This window comes from Papilio machaon, chromosome 2 (genome assembly GCF_912999745.1).
Source record: "Papilio machaon chromosome 2, ilPapMach1.1, whole genome shotgun sequence".
Taxonomy (NCBI): domain Eukaryota; kingdom Metazoa; phylum Arthropoda; class Insecta; order Lepidoptera; family Papilionidae; genus Papilio; species Papilio machaon.
Window position 1 is genome coordinate 4339772 of NC_059987.1, and position 25355 is coordinate 4365126.

At 32.2% G+C, this 25355-nt stretch overlaps 1 protein-coding gene across 3 annotated transcripts in view; it reads right to left on the minus strand.

Moving 5' to 3' along the window:
• Positions 1-491: 491 nt before the first annotated feature.
• LOC106718623 (major facilitator superfamily domain-containing protein 12) overlaps positions 492-25355 on the minus strand; it is a 48997-nt gene continuing 24133 nt past the window's right edge. Inside the window, exons 1-10 of one of the 3 annotated variants that reach the window (XM_045681119.1) lie at positions 7861-7965; positions 6314-6483; positions 5085-5168; positions 4589-4811; positions 4364-4475; positions 4048-4277; positions 2540-2726; positions 2098-2209; positions 1461-1611; positions 492-748 (exon numbers count right to left, since the gene is read on the minus strand). In XM_045681119.1, coding sequence (XP_045537075.1) covers positions 613-748; positions 1461-1611; positions 2098-2209; positions 2540-2726; positions 4048-4277; positions 4364-4475; positions 4589-4811; positions 5085-5168; positions 6314-6483; positions 7861-7946 — 1491 coding nt within the window. In that variant the 5' untranslated portion in view covers positions 7947-7965 and the 3' untranslated portion in view covers positions 492-612. Of the gene's footprint in view, positions 749-1460; positions 1612-2097; positions 2210-2539; positions 2727-4047; positions 4278-4363; positions 4476-4588; positions 4812-5084; positions 5169-6313; positions 6484-7554; positions 7747-7860; positions 7966-25355 lie in introns of those variants that run through there. The other 2 variants (XM_045681121.1, XM_045681120.1) reach the window with 2 other exon arrangements.

Consider the following 25355-nt stretch of genomic DNA (forward strand, 5'->3'; position numbering starts at 1 on the left):
TAGTGGCATTTAAATTGACTTAATCTTTACTTGCAGATGTTTTAATTGAAATAATACCCGCTGCCATTAAGCATCACAAAAATAAAACAAGAGTAGCGCCATCAACGGCAAAAAATGTTACTTTTAAATAAAGCGTTCACTATTTTTTTGGAAAATCGCCATCGTAGCGTCATTCAAAATTGTTAAGAGATTTTTGTGTACTTTACGCCCCTTGCGTTGCACAATTTTTTTCAGTGAAGATACGATAGCTATTGTAACAAATATTCGTGCTAGGCACACTGAACCCATTAGCTTTACATATACAACGTTTGAATCAAATTTCATCCATAATGTATTTTAATGAAATAAAGCTTTTAACGAAATGGTCGGCTACGTCATGAAAAGGCCAAATCTTAGATAGTAGGGGTTATATAAACTGATTTTAATATGTAGAGAATTAAAATTAAAATAAAATGAAATTGAAAAATTTAACGATTTTTATTTGTCTTAAATTATAATAAATATAAGTTTTAGTGATTATTTCCACGTAGCTGGTAATCGCACACAAATACGCGTTACTCGTGACGTCGCAAGTGAAGCTGCCACATGAAAAAAGTCACTTAATTAACTAAATCATGCTTTAACTTTACATTTAGACATGAACATAGTGACGGAGAGTGAGATCACGCCGAGGAGGGCGCTGCCTCCGCACGCGTATGTCAGCACACCGCGGTAATACTGAGGACAGTTGAGAACATCGTCGCATTTGCTGGAACAAATATTACATTATATTTAACCGTAGTACTACACTGCCGTTCCAGACTCACTGGAGTTACACAGAACAGAAACAACTATTTTACGAAATTCAGGTTCGAGATAGTACAAAACAAGAGGTTAATTTTTTCGCGGGTACGTAGTTATGTGCATTTGCCTTTACATGTAAGTCCATTCCATTGTGACCACCTGTAACTTATTAAAGGTTAATCGATTAGGTACTTTGAATTGACAATCGATTTGAATTCTACTTCGGGTAACAGTTTTAAAGTTGTCGGGCTTATTGGTTTTTCAATTAATCTTACTAATATATAAATGAGAAAGTTTGGATGGTTGGATGTTTTTCAGAAGGTATCTCAGTAACTAATGAACGTATTGATGAAATTTGGCACAAATGTAGAAAATAGTCTGGAAGAATACGAAGGTTAAGTTTTTTTAAATTCCGCGCGGAAGGAGTCGCGGGCATCAGCTAGTTAATAAATAAGTAATAAGTAAGTACTACGTAAATGAAGTTGATTACAAACAACTTTAGTTTTGGAATAGAAGATTTAGTTTTAGCCTACAGATGTCGCTACAGGTTTAATTTTATCGTTCAATCATGAAGTACTAAACATTGACGATAGATGGCGAGTTGTACCGACGTTAATATGAATTAACAAAGGAGTTAAAATTAATATATTTTTTAGTACTTTCATCTTATTACTTACTAATTTTCAATGGCTACAACTGCAATTCCAGTGACTAATTTATCCGCAAATGTAACAATAGAATACACGGAAGCTCCCTGGTGTGAATGGGGTCCAATCAAGTCCGCTGTAACGCACAGGCTGGATACCAAGGTTATTGAACTCCCAGCTCCTGAAAAATAAAAAAGGTTTTAAAAATCGACAAGTACTAAACGTGTGTTTCATCCTTTAATTGAATTTCTTGTTTATGACTCTCGCTTAGCGAATTGGGTCAGTGTCGAGTGTATTTGGTTTTATTTTTATTAGGAAGAGACTGTCAAAAATACTCCGCTTGTGGAGAAGTCTCGTGAGCATCCAAGTGGTTCAAACTGTTGATTTATTTAAAAGTAAATCCTTTTATTGTAATCCAAATTAAACTCACGTTGGATTTTCGTCACATGATTATGAATTTTATAGATTCCTAAGTTAATCGTATTGGTTTGGAAATTTCGGAAATTTGAATATAAAATTCTTACACTTGTCAGATAGGGAATATATAATACTGTTATACATAGTATTGTTTTTAAATAGGTACTTATTTATCTTAACAAATATACCCTTCTTCTCTCCAAAAGCAGGATATCTTTATTAAGATATACCTCCCAAACAAAAAAGGTACCTATTAATGTAGCAACTAAATATATTTGTACAATGCTGGCCTCTGGACTTATTGTCAGTGCTATCCAGAGACTGCTGATCAAACTCAATATACTGCCTATGAAGTATGCCACCTGTAAGCAAACAATAATGCGTGATAATTTAAATTGTGAAAAATACAAAATATACAATTCTAGGAATTTTGATTTTTGAATTTAATTGAGATTGAACAGAAATTTGATTTTTCAAATAAAAACCAAACGGTTCAAACGTATTACAACAAAATGTTATTGCAATGTTCATTAGTCGTTAAAAGTTTTTAAATCTCTTGTGATATAATGTCACAGTGGTAAATTAAAGGAAAAACAGTAATTAGCTTTCTCTTGTGTCATTCAGCAACAAAATAATATGTTTCAAATAAAACAAAAATCATATAAATAAGGTAAATGTCATGCTTTGCTTACCTGATTGCCGCAGCTACTTATTTTGCTTTTAAGCAAAAATGAAAAGAGAAGAGACGAGATGTAGAGTACCAGTGGAACACTGGCCACCAGCTCCGAGCCCTCGTTCGGGTTCACAGACAGACGCTCTTCTAGAAACAGTGGCACGTAGACCAGGCTAAGAGCCCAGTATAGACGCGAAAATACGTACCTGAAATTATTCAAAATTTACACCACGTTCTGTTGTTATCTTCATATTCTAATTCGAATACTATAAAAGTGAAAGTTTAGATGGATAAATGTATGGATGAATGTTTGTTAGAAGGTATCTCCGGCACGGCTCAACGTAACTTAATGAAATTTGATACAGATGTAGAACATAGTCCGGAAGAACACTTAGGCTAAGTTTCTTATTAAATCCACGCGGACGGAGTCTACCAAGGAAGTCAAGGAAGTCTAGTCGAGGATTTGTTTAAATATCAAGGACTTATGAACCTACGATGTAACTATAACTAAGTTGTTTGCCTCATGTTTATGTTCTTGAAGAGGCGTTCGTCTTGAGCAAGCGCTGTGTAATACTTTTTTCGTTTTTTGTACAATGCATATTGGAATGATTTAATAAAGGCTTAGGTTTGTATAGTGTGTTCAAATCCGTCGTATTTTGTTCTAGTCTTCAAAAGATGGTAATGTTTTTTTAATGAAAAAACCTATGTAGGTACGTAGTCAAATTGTATAGGTATACCTATACATAAGTAGTTGACTGTGGAAATCTATTAATCATAACCATATTATTAATAATTTGCTAATAAGATTGGCGTTGAGGTTCGATAGTAATATTCATGTATCTGAATACATATTCCGCGTACTTTTGAAAAATAATTTAGTTAAACACTACCAATATTTTGGAATAAATTAAACTCCGTGTCCCTTACCTTCGTATTTAATTTATTACCTCAAGCCAATAAATATGCTAATCGTTTCGCTATCGTTCATTTTTGTTTTTGAAAGTCAGATAGCATCTCAAAATTATTTTTTTGTTTTATTATTATAATATTGTAATTCTCAAAATGGTCCAAAGGTTTACCTTTCAATGCATTTAATAACCGTTGTAAAGAAATTAAAAACAAAAACATGAACTTATATAGTGTATGCAAATGCATACTCAAAGAACACTGCACAATACGACTTGAAAAAAAAAACAACGTATTTATCAATTTAAAAGTGTTGCGTTTGACCCAGTGTCAGCGTAGCATGCCGTAGCATGCGCGGCGAAAAAAGAGTCAGCAAAAAGTTCCAGTACTTTTCACCGGTTGAAAGAGTTTATAATTTGTGGACAAGGTATAAAAAAATGTCGCCCAACTTTTCATCAGTAAAATGATTTATAATCTCATCTCGCCTCCCTTATTATATGCTGCCACTATACCGGTGCAATTTTACGGCATGGAGTTATATTTCCAAAATCCCTTTAAAGCCAGGTAGGTTCATATGTTATAATATGTATGTCGTAATTTATTACATCAAAAAATACTTACAACAAACTTGTTTGATACAACATTGGCATTTGTAGAAAATGAAAAATTTGAGACACAGCCGGCATTTGAAATGGTTCACCCTCTTCTATATTTAGTTGTTTACCATTACTGGTATTTACTCCATTACTTGCGGTAATATCTTTACGATTTTTCATAGATCTATTCTTGAAATATATGTGAAATACAGTAAATGTAGTTATTCCGATGCAAGTAATTATTATCGAAACATCCTGAAAGATAATTTTTATTACAATCGTAAATGCTATGTTACTTGACAGTAAAATAGATAAACATGCAAATCTTCCAATTTAAATACCCTAAATTTGTAATCATCGGAGGGTCCTATGAAATTGCTGTAGTTTGAAGCTCTTAAAACGATCCATGTTATAAAGTAAACTGTCAAACTTGATAATACTGATGCCATGTATCTGGAAAAACATAACGTACATATTTATTTAAGCACAGCATATTTAATTATTTTAGAAATAATTGGGACGATTTCTAAATATAAAAAAAACATCGTAAAGGATTTTGAACTTACCTAATAGACGTTAAATCCGATCGAACTTGTAGGGAATCAGAAATCGATGGTATTATCGCTAAGTGAGATATTTGGACAATCGCCCAGCCTATTTGAAAGACAACTATGAGGGAACCATAGTAGAGAGGCATCCACCACGAAAGATAAGCCAGGTTTTCACTGACGTTGCAGCCCAGACATCTCACGAACAACAATGGAAACGTGCAAGCAACTAACATGCAACCTGAAACCAGTAAAAGTATATTATTATATGCTAATGGTATTTTTTTTCTTATGCATTTTCTTTCGTGTCTTAATTTTCAAAAGACATGTAAGGATAAAAATAAAAATTATTTGGTAACTACTATATAAACGGCTAAACACTCACTCATTTGTCCGTTGTCGGCACCGACTTGGTTCGAGCCAACGGTGCCGACGCCCAACAAATATATGTGTGTTAAGCCGTTTATAAATTAGTTTATAGTAATGTCACAAGTTTAAATAATTTATTTGGTACCTGTTAGATGCCATACTTTTTTGGTGCTGTACTTATCGGCTAAAACTCCTACTACAGGTGTCGCCAGCGCGTCAACAACTTGCCCTGAAATAATATAAATTACCGTACTTTAATACGTATTGTTCACGCATAAAATTGTTATCTCATTTTTTTATATAGGTGAAGGAGAAAACTTTCTCGTGACGATATGTTTTTGTGTGATATTTCTGCAGTGGACAGCGGCTACTAAAAATACTTACAATAAGAGTTTCTTTCACCTAAAACTAAGATTACAAGTCTAGGCTTCTAACTTTTTGCAGTAGCAAGCTGAAATATCTTTTACTTTAAGGTCACGAGGACAAATTAAATCTTGCGCTTCCGCATTATCATGTTGACGTTACGATTGGAAAAATATGCTGAGGAAAAGAACTGTTTTTCGTAATTTGAAAATTTAAATTTAAATTTTTGAATCCGAAATACAAAAAAATAATTATAAATTAACCGGACCCAAAACCAGATCTCATTATAATAACTAATCATATTTATAACATTAAACTTAACTTACATTTATATTCATAACATGAACATGATAAAGAAAAAAAATTTTTTGACTTGTTTACAGACTTTGTATTAGATTTGTACAGCACCCTTTATCTGGCGAAGTACAACGAAAAATCTCATACAAATGACATATTTTGTCGAAATCACATATCGCAAATTATAAAGATTAATTTAAAATAAGGAAAATTGAAAGAAACATGAAATGAAGGAATTTTTAAATCTTTTGTTACATAGTAACCAAACTTTGACTATTTCATAATTGTTAATCGATACTGCCTTGTCAAGGACAAAGGTTTTCGATGTAATTTGAATAAAGTTGCAAGTAACTTGCAAGACTTTATGAAATAAGTGTTTTTTTTTAATTAAGTACCAGAGTAATCATTTAGAGAAAATCAAGCCTACTAAATTTCTAAATTCTAACAAATAATTCTTATTTTTTTTTCTTAGACATGCAGACATTAATCAAGCAGCTGCATAGTAAAATAAAATGACCTCTATATATCATATTTCTATAGTCACCTATTAACAATGCCTTCAAATACCTTCTACACCTCGTCACTTGTGGTTTATTGTCCTAACATGAAACCTTGTGGTTTCTTATATTCCCGCAGTCGCGCGCGACCGGTATCGCGCGGTTCCTCAAGCTAGTGAAAAAAGCGTCTAATCGGACAGAGTTACATAGATCTTACCTAATAACAGCATAGCCCCAGCCACAGCAGCTCTCATTTCGAGCACGGCTTGAAAGTAAAGCATCATGTATGAAAACCACATCGCCGCGCATAGGTCATTGTACACATGTCCCAGACCATACACCACCTTCTGATCGACGTTCCACCATCGACGCCGCTTGAATGGAACACTGTCAAACAAAAACATAGTAATATTATCACTTGATCTAATATGTAGAGTTAAGCAAAATATATCTATAGATTTTGTTGCAGACGCGTATACTTCTCTTAACACCTGCTTGGTCTTTAACATCCTTCTTGATGTAAATAAAAGATCTTGTTTATAAAACACCAGCTGAATTCTATATGCTTTGCAGACCAGATGGCTCAAGAAGAAAGTAATGTTTGTAAAAATAAATGTCTATTTATTTTTATTTATAATATAAGAAAAGACTTGCATTCTGCTATGGATTTACTCGGATTTTAAAAAATAACTAGGCGAAATTAATTGCTCGTAAAAATAAAATACAAAACAACAGTTCAAACGTTTTTTCACTGTATAATATTTGCTTAATTTAAAATGATAAAGTATTCAAAAACCGATTTCGATTTTTCGTAACGATATAAGTGGGTAAAAATAAAATTCGCTACTTTAGTTTAAAGTGAATTATAAAATTTAAACACACGTCTAATTTACTTTAATATAATACGATTATCTATTTACTAGTTGTCGTCCGCGACTCCGTTCGCGTGTAATAAAAAAACCTTAATTAGTAGTCTGTACGTTCTTCCAGACTATGTTCTACATCTTTGTCGAACATACATCCAAATCCATCCATACATCCGAACATTTGCATATATAATATTAGTAAGATTTGCATGACATTTGTTTACACAGTCAAGTAAACAACAAAATATTATTTCAATTATTACAATAATAAAGCATTTTCTAATGTAAACGTAAACTATGTACTATTCATTTATGTACACTTCATAATTAAATGACAAAAGAATGCAACCATCAAATAAAATCCTAGAAAATTAACTTGATTCGAAAAATATACTTAATTTTTCATTTTTGAAAATTCTCCACGGCTTGTAAATTCTGTTTACATATAACATTTAGTTTGAGATCCTTAATATTTATTTAACAGAATTTTAAAATATTTTTACGTAAATTACGCGGAGAAAGAAAATTTAAAATCGAAATATACTTAAGGGTTAGATAGTATAATAGTAGAATTACAATATTTTAAACTTACGGGTGCTGCATGGTGTTCACTAAACACAACTTGCCTAATCCCCAAATGGCCCGACACTTCAATGGCAAGCACCAACCGTAATCACTCAATTAAAGGGATAGTTAAAAGACAGGAAAATAATGTCACAATTTCGTTGAAAATGACAAGAAGGAAACATTAATTTCCTTTAACGAGAGCGGTAATCTCCAATTTAACTCCTAATTTATCTCTCGCTACGAAATGGATAAATTGCACAGTCCAAAGCTTTGTACATTTGCACATGCAACGTGACATGAACATGCAATAAAAAATAAAAAAATAAAATACCTTATTTCTAGTTCATTATCATTGGAGAAGCCATTTTCTTTTATTTTTGGTTCCTTAATTGTTGTAGCTCCATAGTTAACTATCATGTTTTAATAATATTTATGTATTTTTGAATTTGAAATTAAAATAAATTTTTTTACTCGATAAGTTTTCACACGATTTTTTTGAACTCACACAATCCAACGATCAGTCGACACGTCCAATGAGTAAGCCATACCACGCACTTGTGGTTTCAAGTACTAGCCTAATTTAGACGATATGAGAAAAGATGTTATTTGTTTCAACGTTATAACTTTGTGTTTTATAATTTTTATCTCAGAATCTCACAATATTTCTAACAATTTTATATATATCATTTAGTCTGTACGTAGAATTGTTTGTATGGTTCATGATAAAAGTTATGTGTAGAGACACATATGTACACGTATTTATATGATCATGAATAATTGTTTCTAATATTATTTTAATTCTACGTGGAAAATAATATTAAAAGGACATTTAAAAAGTTTGAAAAAACATTGTTTCTTAAGGTGCCGGAATAAAAATTAAGCCGATAAACTATGAGTCATAAAGAACCTATTTTTCAGAATTAACTTAGGTTAATTTTAAATGATTAGTTATAAATTGATAGATTAATAATTTAATTAAGAAATAGGACATTAATTTGATGAATAATTTTTTAATTAAGATAAAATTTAATTAGTACTTAATATAGATACTTACCTAATTAATCTTTCCTATAACTAATGTTAACCGTTTTTTTCTGAAACCAAAATCTCTGTATAAATAATATCGTCATCCTGGTTATTCAAATATAATGACAGAGATAACAGTATGTTTTAAGCGAGGATTTTGTTGTCAGAAACCGTGTAAGGCCGGCAACGGATCTGCGATTCCTCTGGTATTGCAGATGTTCATGTGCGTCGATGAACACCGCTGCTCGTTTGCCCCCTTCTCTTATAAAAAAACTTGAGAGGTGTCAAGGGACACCCGGATGGTACGAAGTTCCTTTCAATTAATTAGTGAAGGAACCAATGTTTATTCTATGAATAAAAAACTTAAGTCTTCACAAGAAGTACATTTTATTTCTATGAATTTTCGTTATATATTGTCACGTCGTTGCCATGGTGAACTAGCGCTCATTCGTCTATAGCAAAAAGTGTCGTGACAACTTTTCGTAAGAATTTTTTCCGTCTAGCCCCCTTTCACAACGCGCGATAAGGAACTTCGTTCCAAAAAATCTTCAATTGTTTTAAATAGGGACAGAGACGAATAATAACATACTTTTACGAGTACATAAGATGTATTATCAGCTGTTTGATAGACACTTTTCTCAGATTCCCGGTCGAGACTATTTTGTGACTTGTTTTATAATAGAGTTGAGTGTTTGGATTAAGATTTCCGAGGACACTAAATTCTTCAATAAATGAGATATCGTTTGCTACTTTAATAATATAAAAAACCGTGAGATTTTTTATAGAATTAGTATTCATTATCAAGCTATATTGTTATGCATGAATCCTAATTACATAACAATGCATGAATCCTAATTTTTTTAACACAGGATACATGTTAATTTCCTAACTATGCAGAATTATGCGTGTCCGTTCTGTTTTTACAAATTAAATCATATTCGTTTTAAATATCAAAAATATATCCGACACCCAACTTCAAATAGGTTTATTGGAGCATGAAGCGGTCTCAGGAGTAATTCGATACTTACGGAAGCCGCTAACAAGTCCACTCACCCACGAGTCACAAGTAGATAGTGACCGAACTTGTGTCATCCGCGTGGACTCCTAGCTCATCACAATTGTCTACTCAAATACTCGGCGTGCTACATTTCAACTTCAACAAAAATGTTACTTAAACGTTTGTTTGTTCAGGATGAAATCAATATTTTCTGAACCGGTCCTGAAAAATAATTAATATCCTTCTATCTGTGAATAAAATAGGCAGTATAATCTTTACAAGCAATAGAAATTTATTTACTCAAGAAATGTATAAGATATCTTTTTTGTAATTTTTATCTATAAAAAGTGTTAAGCAATTAAATTTCGTTTAACAATGACATTACGTTCACATTATGGAACCGTTGTGGTCAATAATGTAGCTACGACTATATTTCCATGGATGAGATTTCTAGAATGCGATTTCATAACTTCTTAGAATTTTGGAATACGAAATAATAACTAATGGCCAGTTTGTAGGCCTTCTTTTTTTGTTATGTTTGGGGTTATTTTAAAACTGGCCATTATTTGTTTCTTATTCAAAATTTTAAAGATAACAAGCTATTTGTTACTACGGAGGTCACAGCATGGTATCTATAATTTTTAGTTTTTGACCGAACTTTATGGTCTGAAAGTAACTTAGGTTTGAAATCTATTAAAATATATTAATTTTTTTTTGCAAAAATATTAGAAAAATTTATTCAAATCTTACTAATATTTCCTGTAATTATTCCAACTAAGATCCAGGCTTATGATAGGTTATAATTTATATTAATAGTCAAATGGCAGAACTAGAACCAACAACCGTGTATTAAACCAAAAAATATAAACTATGGCGACATCTATGTCTTAAAATATGTACTGAAACACGCACAAATAACGAGTACTAGTATTTTCAAGTTCAAAAGATAGACGGCAGTACAAATAACTATGCTTTTCAATGTTCCTTCTTTATAATCTCTTTCAAATAGTGATCTAAATGTTGCACAGGATAAATTTCATCTTTTTCAAATCATTCATACATATTCAGAAACACATTTACTAATCGAATGTTTTTCAAAATAAATCACACTTAAAATTTAGTAATGTTTAATTTATTCATTTGATACACACTTATTTTTGGCCCCTTTGGGTTGTTACATATGTTTTAAAAGTCAAAATTTTTGTATTACATATGTTTTTAAAAACCGTGACTGTTTTGTTAAAAGGGCGGGCTATGCATAATGAAAATCGTGTTAAATATCGGGAAACATCTAAAACTAACTACAGTTTTAACTGTTCAGTTCGATTGTCCAGTAAAAGCTGTCCAGTTAAAACTGAATTTATGTCGCGGACTTAACAAATTAAATTTTACAAACTTTACATTTTATCAAAATAATATTAGACGTTTCCTAACAATGTCTTGATAACCTATGATTGGATTCTTATAGACGTTTTAGTTTCAATTATTATTATACTATATACTTAATTATTATTACTTTATATTGGTAGAGTTTGTCTATAATTTTATGCCCTTAATAAATTTTATATTTTGTAGCATAATCGAAGTTATACAGCCATTGCCTGAGCAAATCGTTACCTAACTTACTAACTTTTTGTTAACAATATATCATATTCACTATATTCATAAATATTATAAGTAGACCCCTTGGAAATTGAAAGAGGACAAAGTGATAAATTGAAACGGTTAATTATTATTAGTGTTCGTAACTCCTGATTAATTTTAATAGCATTCTTTCTTTCTGTAGCTAAATTTAAATTGCACACATTCTTACATTCTTCGGGTACTTTTATTAAACAAATTATTATTATTAGATAATCGTTAAATCGGGTACGTAGTAAATAAAGATAAGAAATTTCAAACATTTCGTTGATTAAAATTAAACCATTATTAGAAGATAAAACTATAATTGGCAAAAAACTAGAGGACAAGGCTAACTAACTTTTGATAAAATGAATGACACTTATGTGTCAACTAAAAACATTGCTCTTTGAATTTACCAGGTGCTTCAGAGACCAAGAGTTTGTCTTTATTTGTAAATAATTTAAACAGATATTTCAATATCTGTCGTGAAATCGCAATAAAAAAACTTATTTCCAACGTTTTGAAGCTAAACTTTCCTTACAAAACTTTCCCTTGTAAAAATAAAATCAAAATTAAGTATTTTCGTTGTGAAAAAACGTTGTTGTTAATTTTGAACAAAATGTCGGATAACGCTGCGACAACTGTATCATACGTCACTAGATAAATGAAAATATACAGGATGATCGCGGACAGTCACAACCGATTGCGCAACTGAGCTCTGGCCGTGATTTACAAGCACCAACGACGAGACAGCGCTACAGCGGCTCGCTGCAACGATAATTAAATTCCCCATTAATATGCCGACACTAATGGCAATTAATGTTAATCAAGAGACAGTTTTAATTATATCTTTTGTCATAAAATAGCCGAGACATTGTCTCTTGCGTTATTTTTTAATTTTCTGTCTGTAATACAACGGCTCTTTGAACGCACCTCCGATTCGACAGTTTAGACATCGCCAATTGTTTAAGTTCTAATTTTTATTATGAGAACATTGCTTGCTTTATTACCATTATCGTTTTACCGTATTTTAATTTTATTGTCGAATTAATATTTGAACGTAATTTAAAACAACGCTAGTAGTAGTGAAAATTCTTTTAACAGATACATATGCAGCATTATCTTTCCATTCTGAAATTACATGTAAACGTGTACCGTATTTGGGTCAGTACACGATGTTCATGAGGCAGAATACAGTCAGTTTGCAATATTAACCGGGCAGAATGGAGTCACGCCTATCAACTGTCTAATTTTTCACGTAACAAAGGCTTGAGTGGATTAAATTTGTTAACCTGTATCGCTACTTGGACGTATTTTAAAGTCGGTAGTAACTCCATGTATTCTAAGGAACTGATAATCTATTGAGTTATAGCAATCGCACTGCTGATAGCTGATGCATGCTACTTTATTTCTACTGAATTTAATATAAATAGTACTTACGTAATGAAAGTTTTCTTGAAATAGTTGCGGGTATTCATAAATATCAAAAGTTTAATGTCGATGGTAATTTTACTAAGATTTATATTTAAATAAGATCATAATTTAACGACAGAATTAAAGGTCTGGTATTCTGTAGATTTTTATCATACGCAGGGATAACTATTGTTAGGCGAGCAATTAACATCTTATAAATATAAATTAATTCTATCATAACTTATTCTGTTGTGTAACAACAATTTATATGGGTAATGCACTTAAGAATGCGAACAACACCAAGTGCATTTGCACTTCTCATGTTTATTTCATTGTTGCTCTAGAAATTTGCAACGTTTCGAATGTACGGGTACAAAATTACAAATGTACTTTAAAGCGCTTGTTGGAGGTAAAATAATTATAAATAAATCAGTCTTATCAAGCTTGTTGTTTAGGAGTAAAAAATATTAAAGCAGGTAGTGGCAGTGAATAAATAAGAGTAACTTATTATAATAATTGTTTAATATGGCACCATTACATCGTTACAAAGGTTACAAAGTCACACAACAGTCCGCCATAATGAAGAACAAGGAAGAGGAACATAGATTAAAAAAATACCAAAGATTGTTAATATTGTTCATCAACACCCCCTTCCAATATTACAATCAGATAAGATTCATATCCTGACAAAAAGATCTAAACTTACTGTAACTCAACGACTTAGTCATTATATCAGCCAACTGCTTGTTAGTCTCTATATATGAAATTTCCACTAACCCTTTAGCAATCAAATCCTTAACAAAATGAAATTTTATATCAACATGTTTAGACCTCTTTGTTTCCCATGTTTTAGCCATTTTAATTGTAGACATGTTATCTTCAAAAACATATATTTTCTCTTTATACTGAAATATCTCACTTAATATACTCTTTATGAAAAGACTTTCCACTAAACAACTTGATAATGCATAGTATTCAGACTCGCAACTACTAAGAGCCACAACAGATTGTTTCTTAGAATGCCAACTCAAAACATTATCATTTAATTTTATAACATAACCTGAAATACTCTTTCTGTCATTTATATCAAATGCAAAATCAGAATCCACATAAGCCTTAATTTTTAGAACATCAGAATTAGATTTCACAAAATTCAAAGTAACATTAACAGTATACTTTAGATACTTTAAAACATTTTTCAAATGAGACCAATGTACATTATCATAGCAATTTTGAAAACGTCCAAAATATGACACAGCAAAACACAAATCTGGCCTTGACCCTATCATCAAATACATCAAGCTTCCGAGCAATTCTTTATAAGGTAATTTACAATTTACATTTTCATTACTCTTAGTTAAATTAAGCTTAGGCTGCATAGGAACTTTACTTGTCTTACAATCAGTCATATTAAACTTTAACAATATTTTCTGTATTAAATTAGTCTGACTCACAGTAATATTACCATTTTCACATTTTTTAATATCAAGACCCAAAAACTGAAATTCTTTTCCATTTCCCAAAACATGAATTTCCATTACTGTAGATAAATACAATTTGATATTTTCTAACTCTTCTACACTATTAGACATCATAAAGAAATCATCAACCCATATTAAAATATAAGTATTCCCTCTGAAATACAAGCATGGATCTATTTTGGATCTAACAAAATTTATTTTTAATAACTCCAGATTTATATGATCATTCCAACTTTTTGGACTTTGTTTTAAACCATACAGTGACTTTAATACTTTACAAACTTTACCATTTACATCACATTTTAAACCTCTAGGGAGTTCCATATAAACCGGTTCCTTTAAACTACTTTTTAAGAAAGCTGAGCGAACATCTAATTGTTGTATATATAATTGCCTTTCTACTGAAATTGAAAGCATAATACGGAGAGTAGTCATACGTGCAACGGGTGCAAAAACATCTTCCTCAACAACACTAGTCTGCTGATAACCACGTGCAACTAATCTTGCCTTTTTGCGAGACCTACCATCGACTAACTTCTCAGTAAAAACCCATCTTGAGTCAATAATCTCAGTATCTCTAGGTATATCTACAATTTCCCAAGTACCATTTGACTCTAAAGACTTTAACTCCTCATCAATTGCTTTACTCCACTCAGGTTCCTTAACTGCATCATCATATGTCTCGGGTACACCCAAACAAGTAGCTAGAGCCAGCATATCTAACTCAAAATCCTGTAAATATTTAGGTATCTTTCTTATTCTAGACCTTTTATTCACTTCAAGCTCACTACTAGCTCCTGGTGTAGGCTTACAATTGTTACTTATGGAGACATCTGATGACCCAGAAGGTGACTTACTACCTTCCCCTGAACTATTTAAATCAGTATAAATTGACTTATCACTAGACACAGATTCATTGACAGGTTCCTCAATTATGTTATATTGATCATTACACATATTATTATCCTTAACATTTTTATTCCAAAACTCATCAAATATAACATTCCTCGCTGTCTCTACCTTGCGGTCCTCAGAATTCCATAATCGGTAGCCATTATCACAATACCCTATCATAAACAATTTCTTAGTTCTTTCATCTAACTTCCCTTTTCTATCCTCTTTATGAATATATACATAAGCAGGACAACCAAAAACTTTAATTTTACTTAAATCAGGCTTAAAACCATACCAGAGATTGGCAGGAGTGGTGTTTTTAGGCAACACAGAAGATGGTAATCTATTAATTAAATACAAAGCACACATAACTGCTTCACCCCACATCTCCTTCGACATACCACTCTCAAATAAAAGACATCTAGTCATCTCTACGATAGTTCTGTTAAAACGTTCAGCTTTTCCTGATTGTGGCGGATTACGAGCCATTGAGTAGCTAACTCGTATTCCCTTCTGTTTACAAAAATTAAGAAATTCTTTAGAACAATACTCACCTCCCTGATCACATCTTACATTTTCAATAGAACAATTAAACTTTGCCTCTACTAATGCAACATACATTTTAAATTTTGCAAAAACCTCACTTTTGTTTCTCATTAAATACACAGCACAAAAGTTACTAAAGTGATCAATAAAACTTACATAATAATTATAACCATCATGTGTAGGAGGACTTATTTTACCACATACATCAGTTGAAATACACTGTAAAATTCTTTTTGCTTTTCTATCTTCTGGCAACTTTTTAAGATATGGTAACTTAGTCTGCTTACCCTGTAAACATATTTCACATAAACTTTTAGATGGATACCTACAAGAGTGACCCATTCTCCTATGCCACAGATCTGTAATACCAATACTGTTACTCACATTGACATTTGCACATTCAGATATAGCTGTCAATTTAATTACATACAAATTGCCAAATGTGTGACCTGATATAATTACCACACCATTTCTTATTATTTTTACAACTGACTTTTCAAAAGTTATCTGAAAACCTTTTTCCTCTAATTTTTTAACAGACAATAAATTAAACAAAATATTTTCACAAATCAATACATCCTTAATGGTGACACTGTTCCCTACATCAGATAAACATTTCAAATTACCTCTCTCTTTGGCAGTCACAAAGTGACCCGCTTTAGCTACATTAATGTCTACATCCACATTAGAAACATCATACATAAAGCGTCTATAATCACTTTTTACTATATGAGAACTTGCTCCGCTGTCTATAACAAACACTATATCATCACAGGACTGACCAGCACTCAAAGCAGTATTTTCACTTGTAATTAAAGTACAACTTGCAGAACTATTTTCCTCAGCAACAGCACCTGTTTCATTCTGTGATCTTGCCTTATACTTAAAGCAATCTGCCTTTTTATGACCAACAGATTTACAGAAGTAACACCTAATAGGCTTTCTTGAATGTTGCTTGTTATTCCTCACATAAGCTGACCTTGCCGCTAATGCTCCTGGGAACTGAGACGAGTCTGAAACCACATCTCTCTTGACATGACGCTCCTCCTCAGCCAGTAAAGTGTTCTTTACATACTCCAGTGTAACCGCAGATTTATCTTTGTTACAAAGAATATCCATCGCAGAAACCACACTGTCATATTCAGAAGGCATTGCTACTAAAAGCTGACTAACCATTTCATTCTCTTCAATCTTCCCTCCGGCAACCTTGACATCTGATGCCAATGACTCGAAGATATTTATAAAATCCTTAAGAGGTTTATCATTACGAAACTCCAATTTGCGCCAAGCTTTCTGAGCTGAAACCAATGACTTCATGCCCTTCTTCTCATAGGTAGCACTTAAGGTGTCAATTATTTCCCTGGCTGTCTTTTTATCTTTTATCATAGTCAATATACTATCAGCCAAACTTTGCACGATGAGATTCCTGGCTTTAACATCTCGTTTTTTAAATTGTGCCAACATTTCCGGATCTGTAGGCTGCACTTCGTCCAACACCGATAAAACCTCGTGTTGCTCCAGTACCAACCGGACTCTAAACAACCAGTTACTATAACTTACTGTGCCATCGAAAGGCTTAATCCCCATGAGAATTGATCTGCCTGCCAAATTCTCCATGGCCAAGCACGTTTCGATATTCAACCGCACAAGACAAAATGTCTGCCAACCAAGTTCACTCTTACTCACTGCGTAACAACTCGAAGTCGCTTCACGGTTATGGCTTCGGTCTTTTCTGGGCCCATAACCTATTAAAGCAGGTAGTGGCAGTGAATAAATAAGAGTAACTTATTATAATAATTGTTTAATATGGCACCATTACATCGTTACAAAGGTTACAAAGTCACACAACAGTCCGCCATAATGAAGAACAAGGAAGAGGAACATAGATTAAAAAAATACCAAAGATTGTTAATATTGTTCATCAACAAAAAATTGATAAACGCGATATTATAGCAGATATCAAGTGAAGAAGTTAACCCAAGAGAAGTGCTAAAAGATCTATGTGTTGTATCTGTCAAATTAATTACGGTATTTTTAAAATTAAAAACTAGCAGTGTCCCGTGATTTCGATCGCGCGGAATTTTAAAATATGTACTCCAACACACTACAACACCTGTGGATAGTGTAGATCTCCAACATTGAAAGGATTTTTCAAATCGATTCAATAGCTCCGGAGCCTATTTGATGAAAACAAGCAAAGAAAGAAACAATTAAAATTTTCCTCTTTATAATATTAGTAAAGATATTATCCATTAAACTTAAGAATTTAGAGGTGATAAGTAAATTAATTTGAAACATGTTTACCCATGAGAGATGAGATGAGATGATGAGAAAGTGTGAGATTCAATAAATTTTAATTCGATAGTTGAAGTACAGAGCTAAATAAATTCATATAGCGTAGATTTGTTTACATTATTATGTGTTTTAATTAAATTATTTCCAAACGTGGCCGCGACAAATTGAAATTACAATGTGCATTTAATTTGATTGAATTGCGTATACCGCAGTTGTAATGGTTTATGCGACATCTGTTGGGCTTTGGAAGCCAATTCCTGTTACACGCCCGACACCTACGACCTACGCACAAACATTGTGGCTGAAAGATTTATGATTTACGATCTGTTATTAATATGTGATGGATTTAATTATTAAATACTAGCTGACGCCCGCGACTCCGTCCGCCTGGAATTAAAAAAAAACTTTATTAGTAGCCTATGTGTTCTTCCAGAGTGTACTCTACATTTATGCCAAATTTCATCAAATTTAGTTGAGCCGTTCCAGAGGTATCTTCAAACAAACAAACATTCGCATTTATAATATTAGTAAGATAACAACTCTTGATTGTACATGAAAAGGTAATCGTTTTTTTCTTTAATATTTGCTCCAATATATCACGGACTTATTTAATTAGATATTACTTGTAAGTATTACATGAACTAATATTCGAAATATGTCTATATAACAAATTATTAAAAGTTTTGTATGAATACAAAAATTGAAGCATATACGAACAACTTTTAAAATATCAGAGAAGACAATAAATATCATGTTAAACTACTTTTAACTAATATATTTAATCTAAACGTTTTAATTAAAAACAAACTACTAGTTTGTAACTAGGAATATAAATTATTAAGAAAATTTAATATCTAAAACACGTTTTCCAAACGTAAGAAGTGTGGGAGTTGTAAAGCAGGTTTAATGATCCGATCTCTTGTAGTTCTTGAATAATGTACCATTTGTTTTGGATATCTTATTTGCATAGAAATTGAATTAGTATTGTAATTAGAAGCATAATTCAGTTAGGTTTGAGGCAGACGTCACTGGAATTAAAATTGTTAAAACTAAAACTAGCTAATAATGAGAATTATAGTTACTTTCATGAACTTGGATGAATGAATGATCCCGTTAATTGTAGAGACAATGAATAGAGTCCTATTCTATCCAATGGCGTTTTCTAGGCTGCCCACCATGATCGAATTAATCCAAACAAATCTAAATAACCACTTACTTATAAGTACAGAAAAAATGTTGTAAGACAGCCTTACGAAGACGGTAAATAGACAATCACAGCCTCACAAAGCCCGCATTTTTCTTTATTACGTTAATATGAAAGTAGGCTGACGTACGATTTTTATTCAAGGAACGGCCAACAATATCACGCCACAGCGCGTCAGCTCGCCTCCATTTTCATGTTATTGATGTAACACATGATGTTAACAAGTTTTTAGCGAAACTAGTTCTAGGAAAAAGTGCCAAACAAAATACATGAGAAATTAATTTATAAACTACTTTATTGCATTAACAAGTATTTCATTTGAACTTTACACTCATTTTTGTTAGGTTATAATACTTTACATTCATTTTGATGTTGTTAGTACGTTACAATTAATGTCTACTCAATTGAAATTAATATATACAGTCATTGCACACTGGAAAACAGTATGCAATTCAATTCCGATCCTAGGTCACGCTGTGTGGTTACCAACCGTGCAGTAATATGTAATACTAGCTGCCGCTCACGACTCCGCCCGCGCGGAATTAAAAAATAAACTCAGTAGCCTATGTGTTCTTCCAGACTATGTTTTACATCTATGCCAAATGTATTTGAGATTCATACAGCCGTTCTGGAGATACCTTATAACAAACATCCATTCACCCAAACAGTCGCATTTATAATATTAGTAAGATATGAACCTGGGAGTATCGATTTCATTTTCTATCTACAAATAAAATTCGGTTGCTTGTGTACACTAGTGGCGTGAAATGAGTATATAATGTACATATTGCTATAACAGTATTAATTAGAGCCATTTTAAGGAACAAGTCGTAGCACAACAGGTGTATTGGACTGCATTCCTTGGCCCTAGAAAAACTGGATATTGACCGACGCCTGCGATCGGCGTAAGCGGAGATTAGGGGTATTGGTATATCATTTATTTAATAGCCAATTTGTAGCGGAAACTATGAAAATTACTGTTGGGTGGTACGAATACTACCGTTAGTACCACTACTACTCAGATGTTAAAAGCATCATCTGGTATGAAAGTATAAATACTAGTTTGTTAAGTTACTGTTTAATTACGATGGTTTTCTTTGAGTTCTTTGCAAAGCGTTATAAGGGATTCCATTCTTTTCTTTTTCGGGTGCTTGTTGGGTCAAGTATTTAAGGCAATTATTGCCAATGAACTTTTCAAATCTGACGATTTCATCATAATTGTGGGGTCTTAAAACCGTTTAAAAGGTTTCTTAAATAAGTAGTGGTAATTAACGAATTGCGATTGATGATGACTTCAGATATTTTACTATGAATGCAAAATGAAAGAATTTTCTAAATGACCGTTACACAAAGTGATTAATTGCTTCATAGAAAAAGTTTAGTAAAAACATCATGATTAATTCATAAAAAAAAACAACTTCAACCTACCCTTAGTTAATGGTAATGCGAGCGTAGGACGTTATTGACGTCATCCAGCCGTAGGAAAGGAATAAGTACTGAGTCATAAAGTAAACTCTAGAAATACGTCCATGCGAGCGGTCATTTGGAGAAAGACTTATAAGCACGTGGGTGGATGAATTGTAGTATGGAGGCGTTAACAATTCCGTACATATAATAAAATCCATATTTTATACAAGGGTTGTTAAAATGAGAAAAGTTAATGTGTAATATTAACTTTTCTCATTTTAACAACCCTTTACCAAATTAAAACCCCCCCAAATTTAATAAACTAGAACTTAATTAAGTAATAGACCATAATCTTGTGTGAAATATTCCTAAACTCTATTTTCAAGATGTTATAATATATTTGTGTCAGGCTTTTAACAAGTTATGGGTCATTAACAATATATCATGAGTAAATAGCAAAGCTTATATTTAGCTTAAGTATAAATCATAAATCATAGAAGGGATGTTATTTACCACGTTATGTATTAAGACATTAGGATGGTTAGAACTGGAAACATAAATTCTTCGCGGCTTACATACATTAGTTAGCATAATTATTTGCTAATTTGTACCGAATGCGGAGCCCATCCAGGAGTAACGTTGGGCCTAATCTACTTTATTACACGAGCTTTAGTGATAATTAACGCGGCCTGTTACAATTACACAATTACAATTCCACAAAATTTCGTGGTTAAGTCACGTACGTTTATGCAAATTTTTAGCGCTCTGATGTTCATGTTAATGCGCTTTGTTAATTTCTGCGTGATCGTTTTTTCATTTTAAAATGCCTTTTTAAGACAATTAAGATGCTAATTCAATTTAGTGAGGCGACGAAATAATCCTTTACCTTATAGCTAAATGCATTCATTGCCGTTTTGCGTTACAATATCTTACAATACCACCGACTTTTCCACAGACGTCTTTTTTTATCTAATACATTGCTTTTCACTAAACTTCGCCGTTTAAGTTTCATCATCATCAGCTCACTATACGTCCTCACTGAATGGCTCGAAGCCTACCCTATGTTAGGGGTGACTAGGCCATAGTCAAACCACGCTGGCCCAGTGCGGGTTGGTTGACTTTACATGTATCTTTGAATTTCTTCGCAAATATGTGCAGGTTGCATTACGATATGTAAATCAAAAATCGAAAAACACATTGATACATAGTGGGATTTGAACCCGGGACCTGTAGACTAAAGGTCAAGTGCTTAACCCCTGAGACACTGTCAACAATGTCATATTTATTACTTAAATAAACTTGAGATCTTGTTGGCGTTTTGGCGTAAGAGCTACAACCGCTGGTTTATAATATCGCTGCATAGCCATTGCGTATCTTAGCTTTTAATTATCATTTACAAAGCAAATGATAAACTCTCATATAGTCGTTAATCACATGAGATACAAGTGAGATGTCTATTGATACAAGACTTGGATAGTATTGATTTTTGTTATTGTAGATATGTCGGTAATTCTCTCGTCTCGTTAAGCGACCGGTCGTTTGTTCCGAAATGCGATTCACATCGAGTCGTTAAGTGAAGAACACACGGCTCTGTGACTGCTTTGTCGGCAGTAACTAACTGTATACAACTGTGTACTGAGCCCTTTTTAAACAGGTTCTCTATTTTCTATTTATTTATATGACAATTACGGCACACGGATCATTTTTTAAATTTCAGTTATTATAACGTCGTTATTTAGTTAATATGTCCGATCCAGAGGTTTAAAATATCAAAATACATTTACGCATACATTTGCGTATATTTTAGGATGAGGATTTCAACCTAGATGAGTTTATAAGCTTTATAGCTACTCTAACTTTACTCCTTAAGTAGTAGAACTATAATATATCCACTTCTCGTTAGTATTTTGTATGGTACTTAATCCAAACTTATATGTTGCAATACTATAAGTTCTATTCTTTTCCCATGTTTAAAAAAAATGCAAATATCAAATGATTTGTCAAGCTAAAACTTTGAATTTTTCTAGACACCTTAACCAGCGCCTGCTCAACATGATACCAAGTTTCATCAAAATCTATTTACTAGTTTAAAAACGTTATGCGGTGAATAAATTCAAGTATTGATTACTTTATTTATATAATAAATATGTTAGAGTGTAGACCGAAGCAATATAATTGAGCGGCCCTTTGTGAACAATTGGCACAATACCTGATCGAAGCCACCCACCTGACATTTGTGTCGTTTAGCATAACTTGACATTACAGTTGATTGAGCCATGCCAGCCCTCTTTGAATCTGTGGCCTTTGACTTTTATATTACAGCTGTACAATTATGCTCTACATACATTCAAAGGCTTGATTTACAAAAATAAATGAAAGTTGTATTAAGTATTACTTGTTATTGGAAACCAGTTTTTAAATGTCTTACTTTTCAGTCCTTGGCATTTTTTACTATCTCTTGCAAGTAAATTAATCTTGTAAACAACTATTTAACATTATTTTTAAAACAAAACATAAGTTTGTTCTTAATTTGAATTCATAATCTTAATTTTATCGTTCTTAGGTTTACAAATACTTAGAGTTTCAATAAATAAATAGAAGATCAGTTTCATTGCACAATTATTTTAAAATAAATTAAATTTCTTATCTTCTTTGTCATTGTCTAGTAAAGAATGTGTTCTAAAGTGCTGAGAGAACAAGAAATGCTATGTATTTAAATTACAACTTGCTAGTTTTTCGTCATAAAACAAAGGACGCTCGGAGAATACGAGATGGGGATGCCATTTCTTGTTGTAAGATTGAAACGTTTCAACGTTGAAAATATATACTTTAAAATGCAATAATATAGTACTTTCACAAAGCTTCTAACAAAATAAATTCTGTTTCTATATTGTTTCTTTTAACTTTTATTATTATGTTAAAATCTTTGAATATATATTTAATATAACTACTTATACCTAGTATCTTATAAAACAATATAATTTCGTTTGCTTAATAAGTGAAGGGAACAAACATTTATAGACATGATGTCATGGATTACTTATGTTCAGTTATGACAAGTTATTGACAATACAATAGACGAGATATAGTAATGTATTGTATCAACGTTTAGAAACTAAAGCCTATAAAGATTTTTATTCTTAACTTGTGGTGTTTAACTATTTGATATATAAAAGTTTGTTGCAATAAAGTTTGAACACCACTAGTAAAAACATATTGAACACTTGGATAAAAAAGACCAGTCTTAGCACCAGTCTTAAAAGCCTCTAAGGTAATGCGTGGACTGGACATAACGTCTTTCGAATTTGGAACAGGAATTACGTATTCAAATAAGGATCAGGTGTAGCTATGAATTTAGAATAACCGTTATAAAAACGGTGATTGTTAACTACCCGCTACCCGTTGACCGATACATCAAAGAGCACAGTTTAGTGTGCGCGTTGAAAGTTAACGAGTGACCGTTTTTAGGCGACTATATATTTTTTACGATATTCGGGTGAAAGGTCGCCTCCAATGCGTTTAATATCGGTAACCCAATATGTTGACGTAACTTGAGATGTCATTAACCAATGGCGCGTGTAAGGGCAGTTGTTAACCTTCATATGTTTTTTGTTGTAGTATATTATTTTTCTTTTGTTTAAATAGAGGGATGCTGTTGTCCACCTGGAAGTGTGGGTTGTCCTTTCAGATAGACTAATGACCTCGGGATGGCGGTAAGTGCGATGCGATTCTCCCTTCACGAACTTCGGTAGACATTAATAGGAATTACTTGTTCACCAAAGGACTAATAAAAGAATGTAATCACGATGACTTTTAAAAATCACTAACAAAGTAATTATATTTTTTTGATAAATTAACAGTTAAATATGTTTAAGGTTTTTACATTCTATAATAAAAGTACAAATAATATACTTGTAGAGCTTGAAAGTACACGGTTTATATCTAATTAAAGTGTCTTCTTACGGGATATTAAGCATGATATAAATATCTGTAACAACTTTATGGCTTACCTGTTATCTTATGTTTGTTGTTTTTTATTGGATCGGGACAAGTTGTGAGAACTTATCCAATTATGTCTTCTAATGGACCGTGGTATGCTTGACAAGTTAGGAGAGTCTAGTTGTGTGGTGTAATTACACTAAAATCACCTCATTTGAATAAGTTAACTAATAATTATATATTGAAACAATAACATCGTCATCAATCTTGCCCTATGTTGGCACAGTATGTATTAGCACAGACTCTATCAGCAGTCATATATAAATTAATACCCTTCTTACGCATACTCTCTTTCACACAATACATCCATACTTTAAATTCATTTCTTTGTTTTATGTTAATGTAACTATTATAACATCAAAGAATATTATTTCGCTGTACCTGTCCTTAGAAATGTAACAGAAATCACTTAAATAATTCTATTAAATTAAGTATATCGTCAGCTTTATGCTGTCATTCTATAATTTCTAATTCTTCTAAAAGGTAGCCCTCTTACATTTTGAGTATTTTCGACTTCACCTGTCACTAAAATATTTCGATCGTTTTCTTTAATATCTTCAATTTGAATAAAAATGCATTCCAAAGGGGTAAAATGAATGCTGTTTCTTTGATTCTTTATTCATAAAGTATGCGAATTTGTTCTTCGTTTTGTAATAGCCTGTGTCAATATATTGATCGCTCACAATGAATGAATGGAATTCTTTCCTGCACCTTGTAATCCAATATCAGGGAGACAGCGAGAGGTTTTATTGAATAAAAATCTTGTGTACACTCACATTCCAGCGATTTTCGACTTGTGCGATCATTTTTATAAATTATACGAATCTTTATAATGAAAACAAACAAGATTTTCTGTGGCCAAATCCTTGTGCACGTGTGCTACAAAAAGGGAATTTTAAAAACAACCCAAGACTGTCTTTGTTTGCACAGTTCCAGGTTTC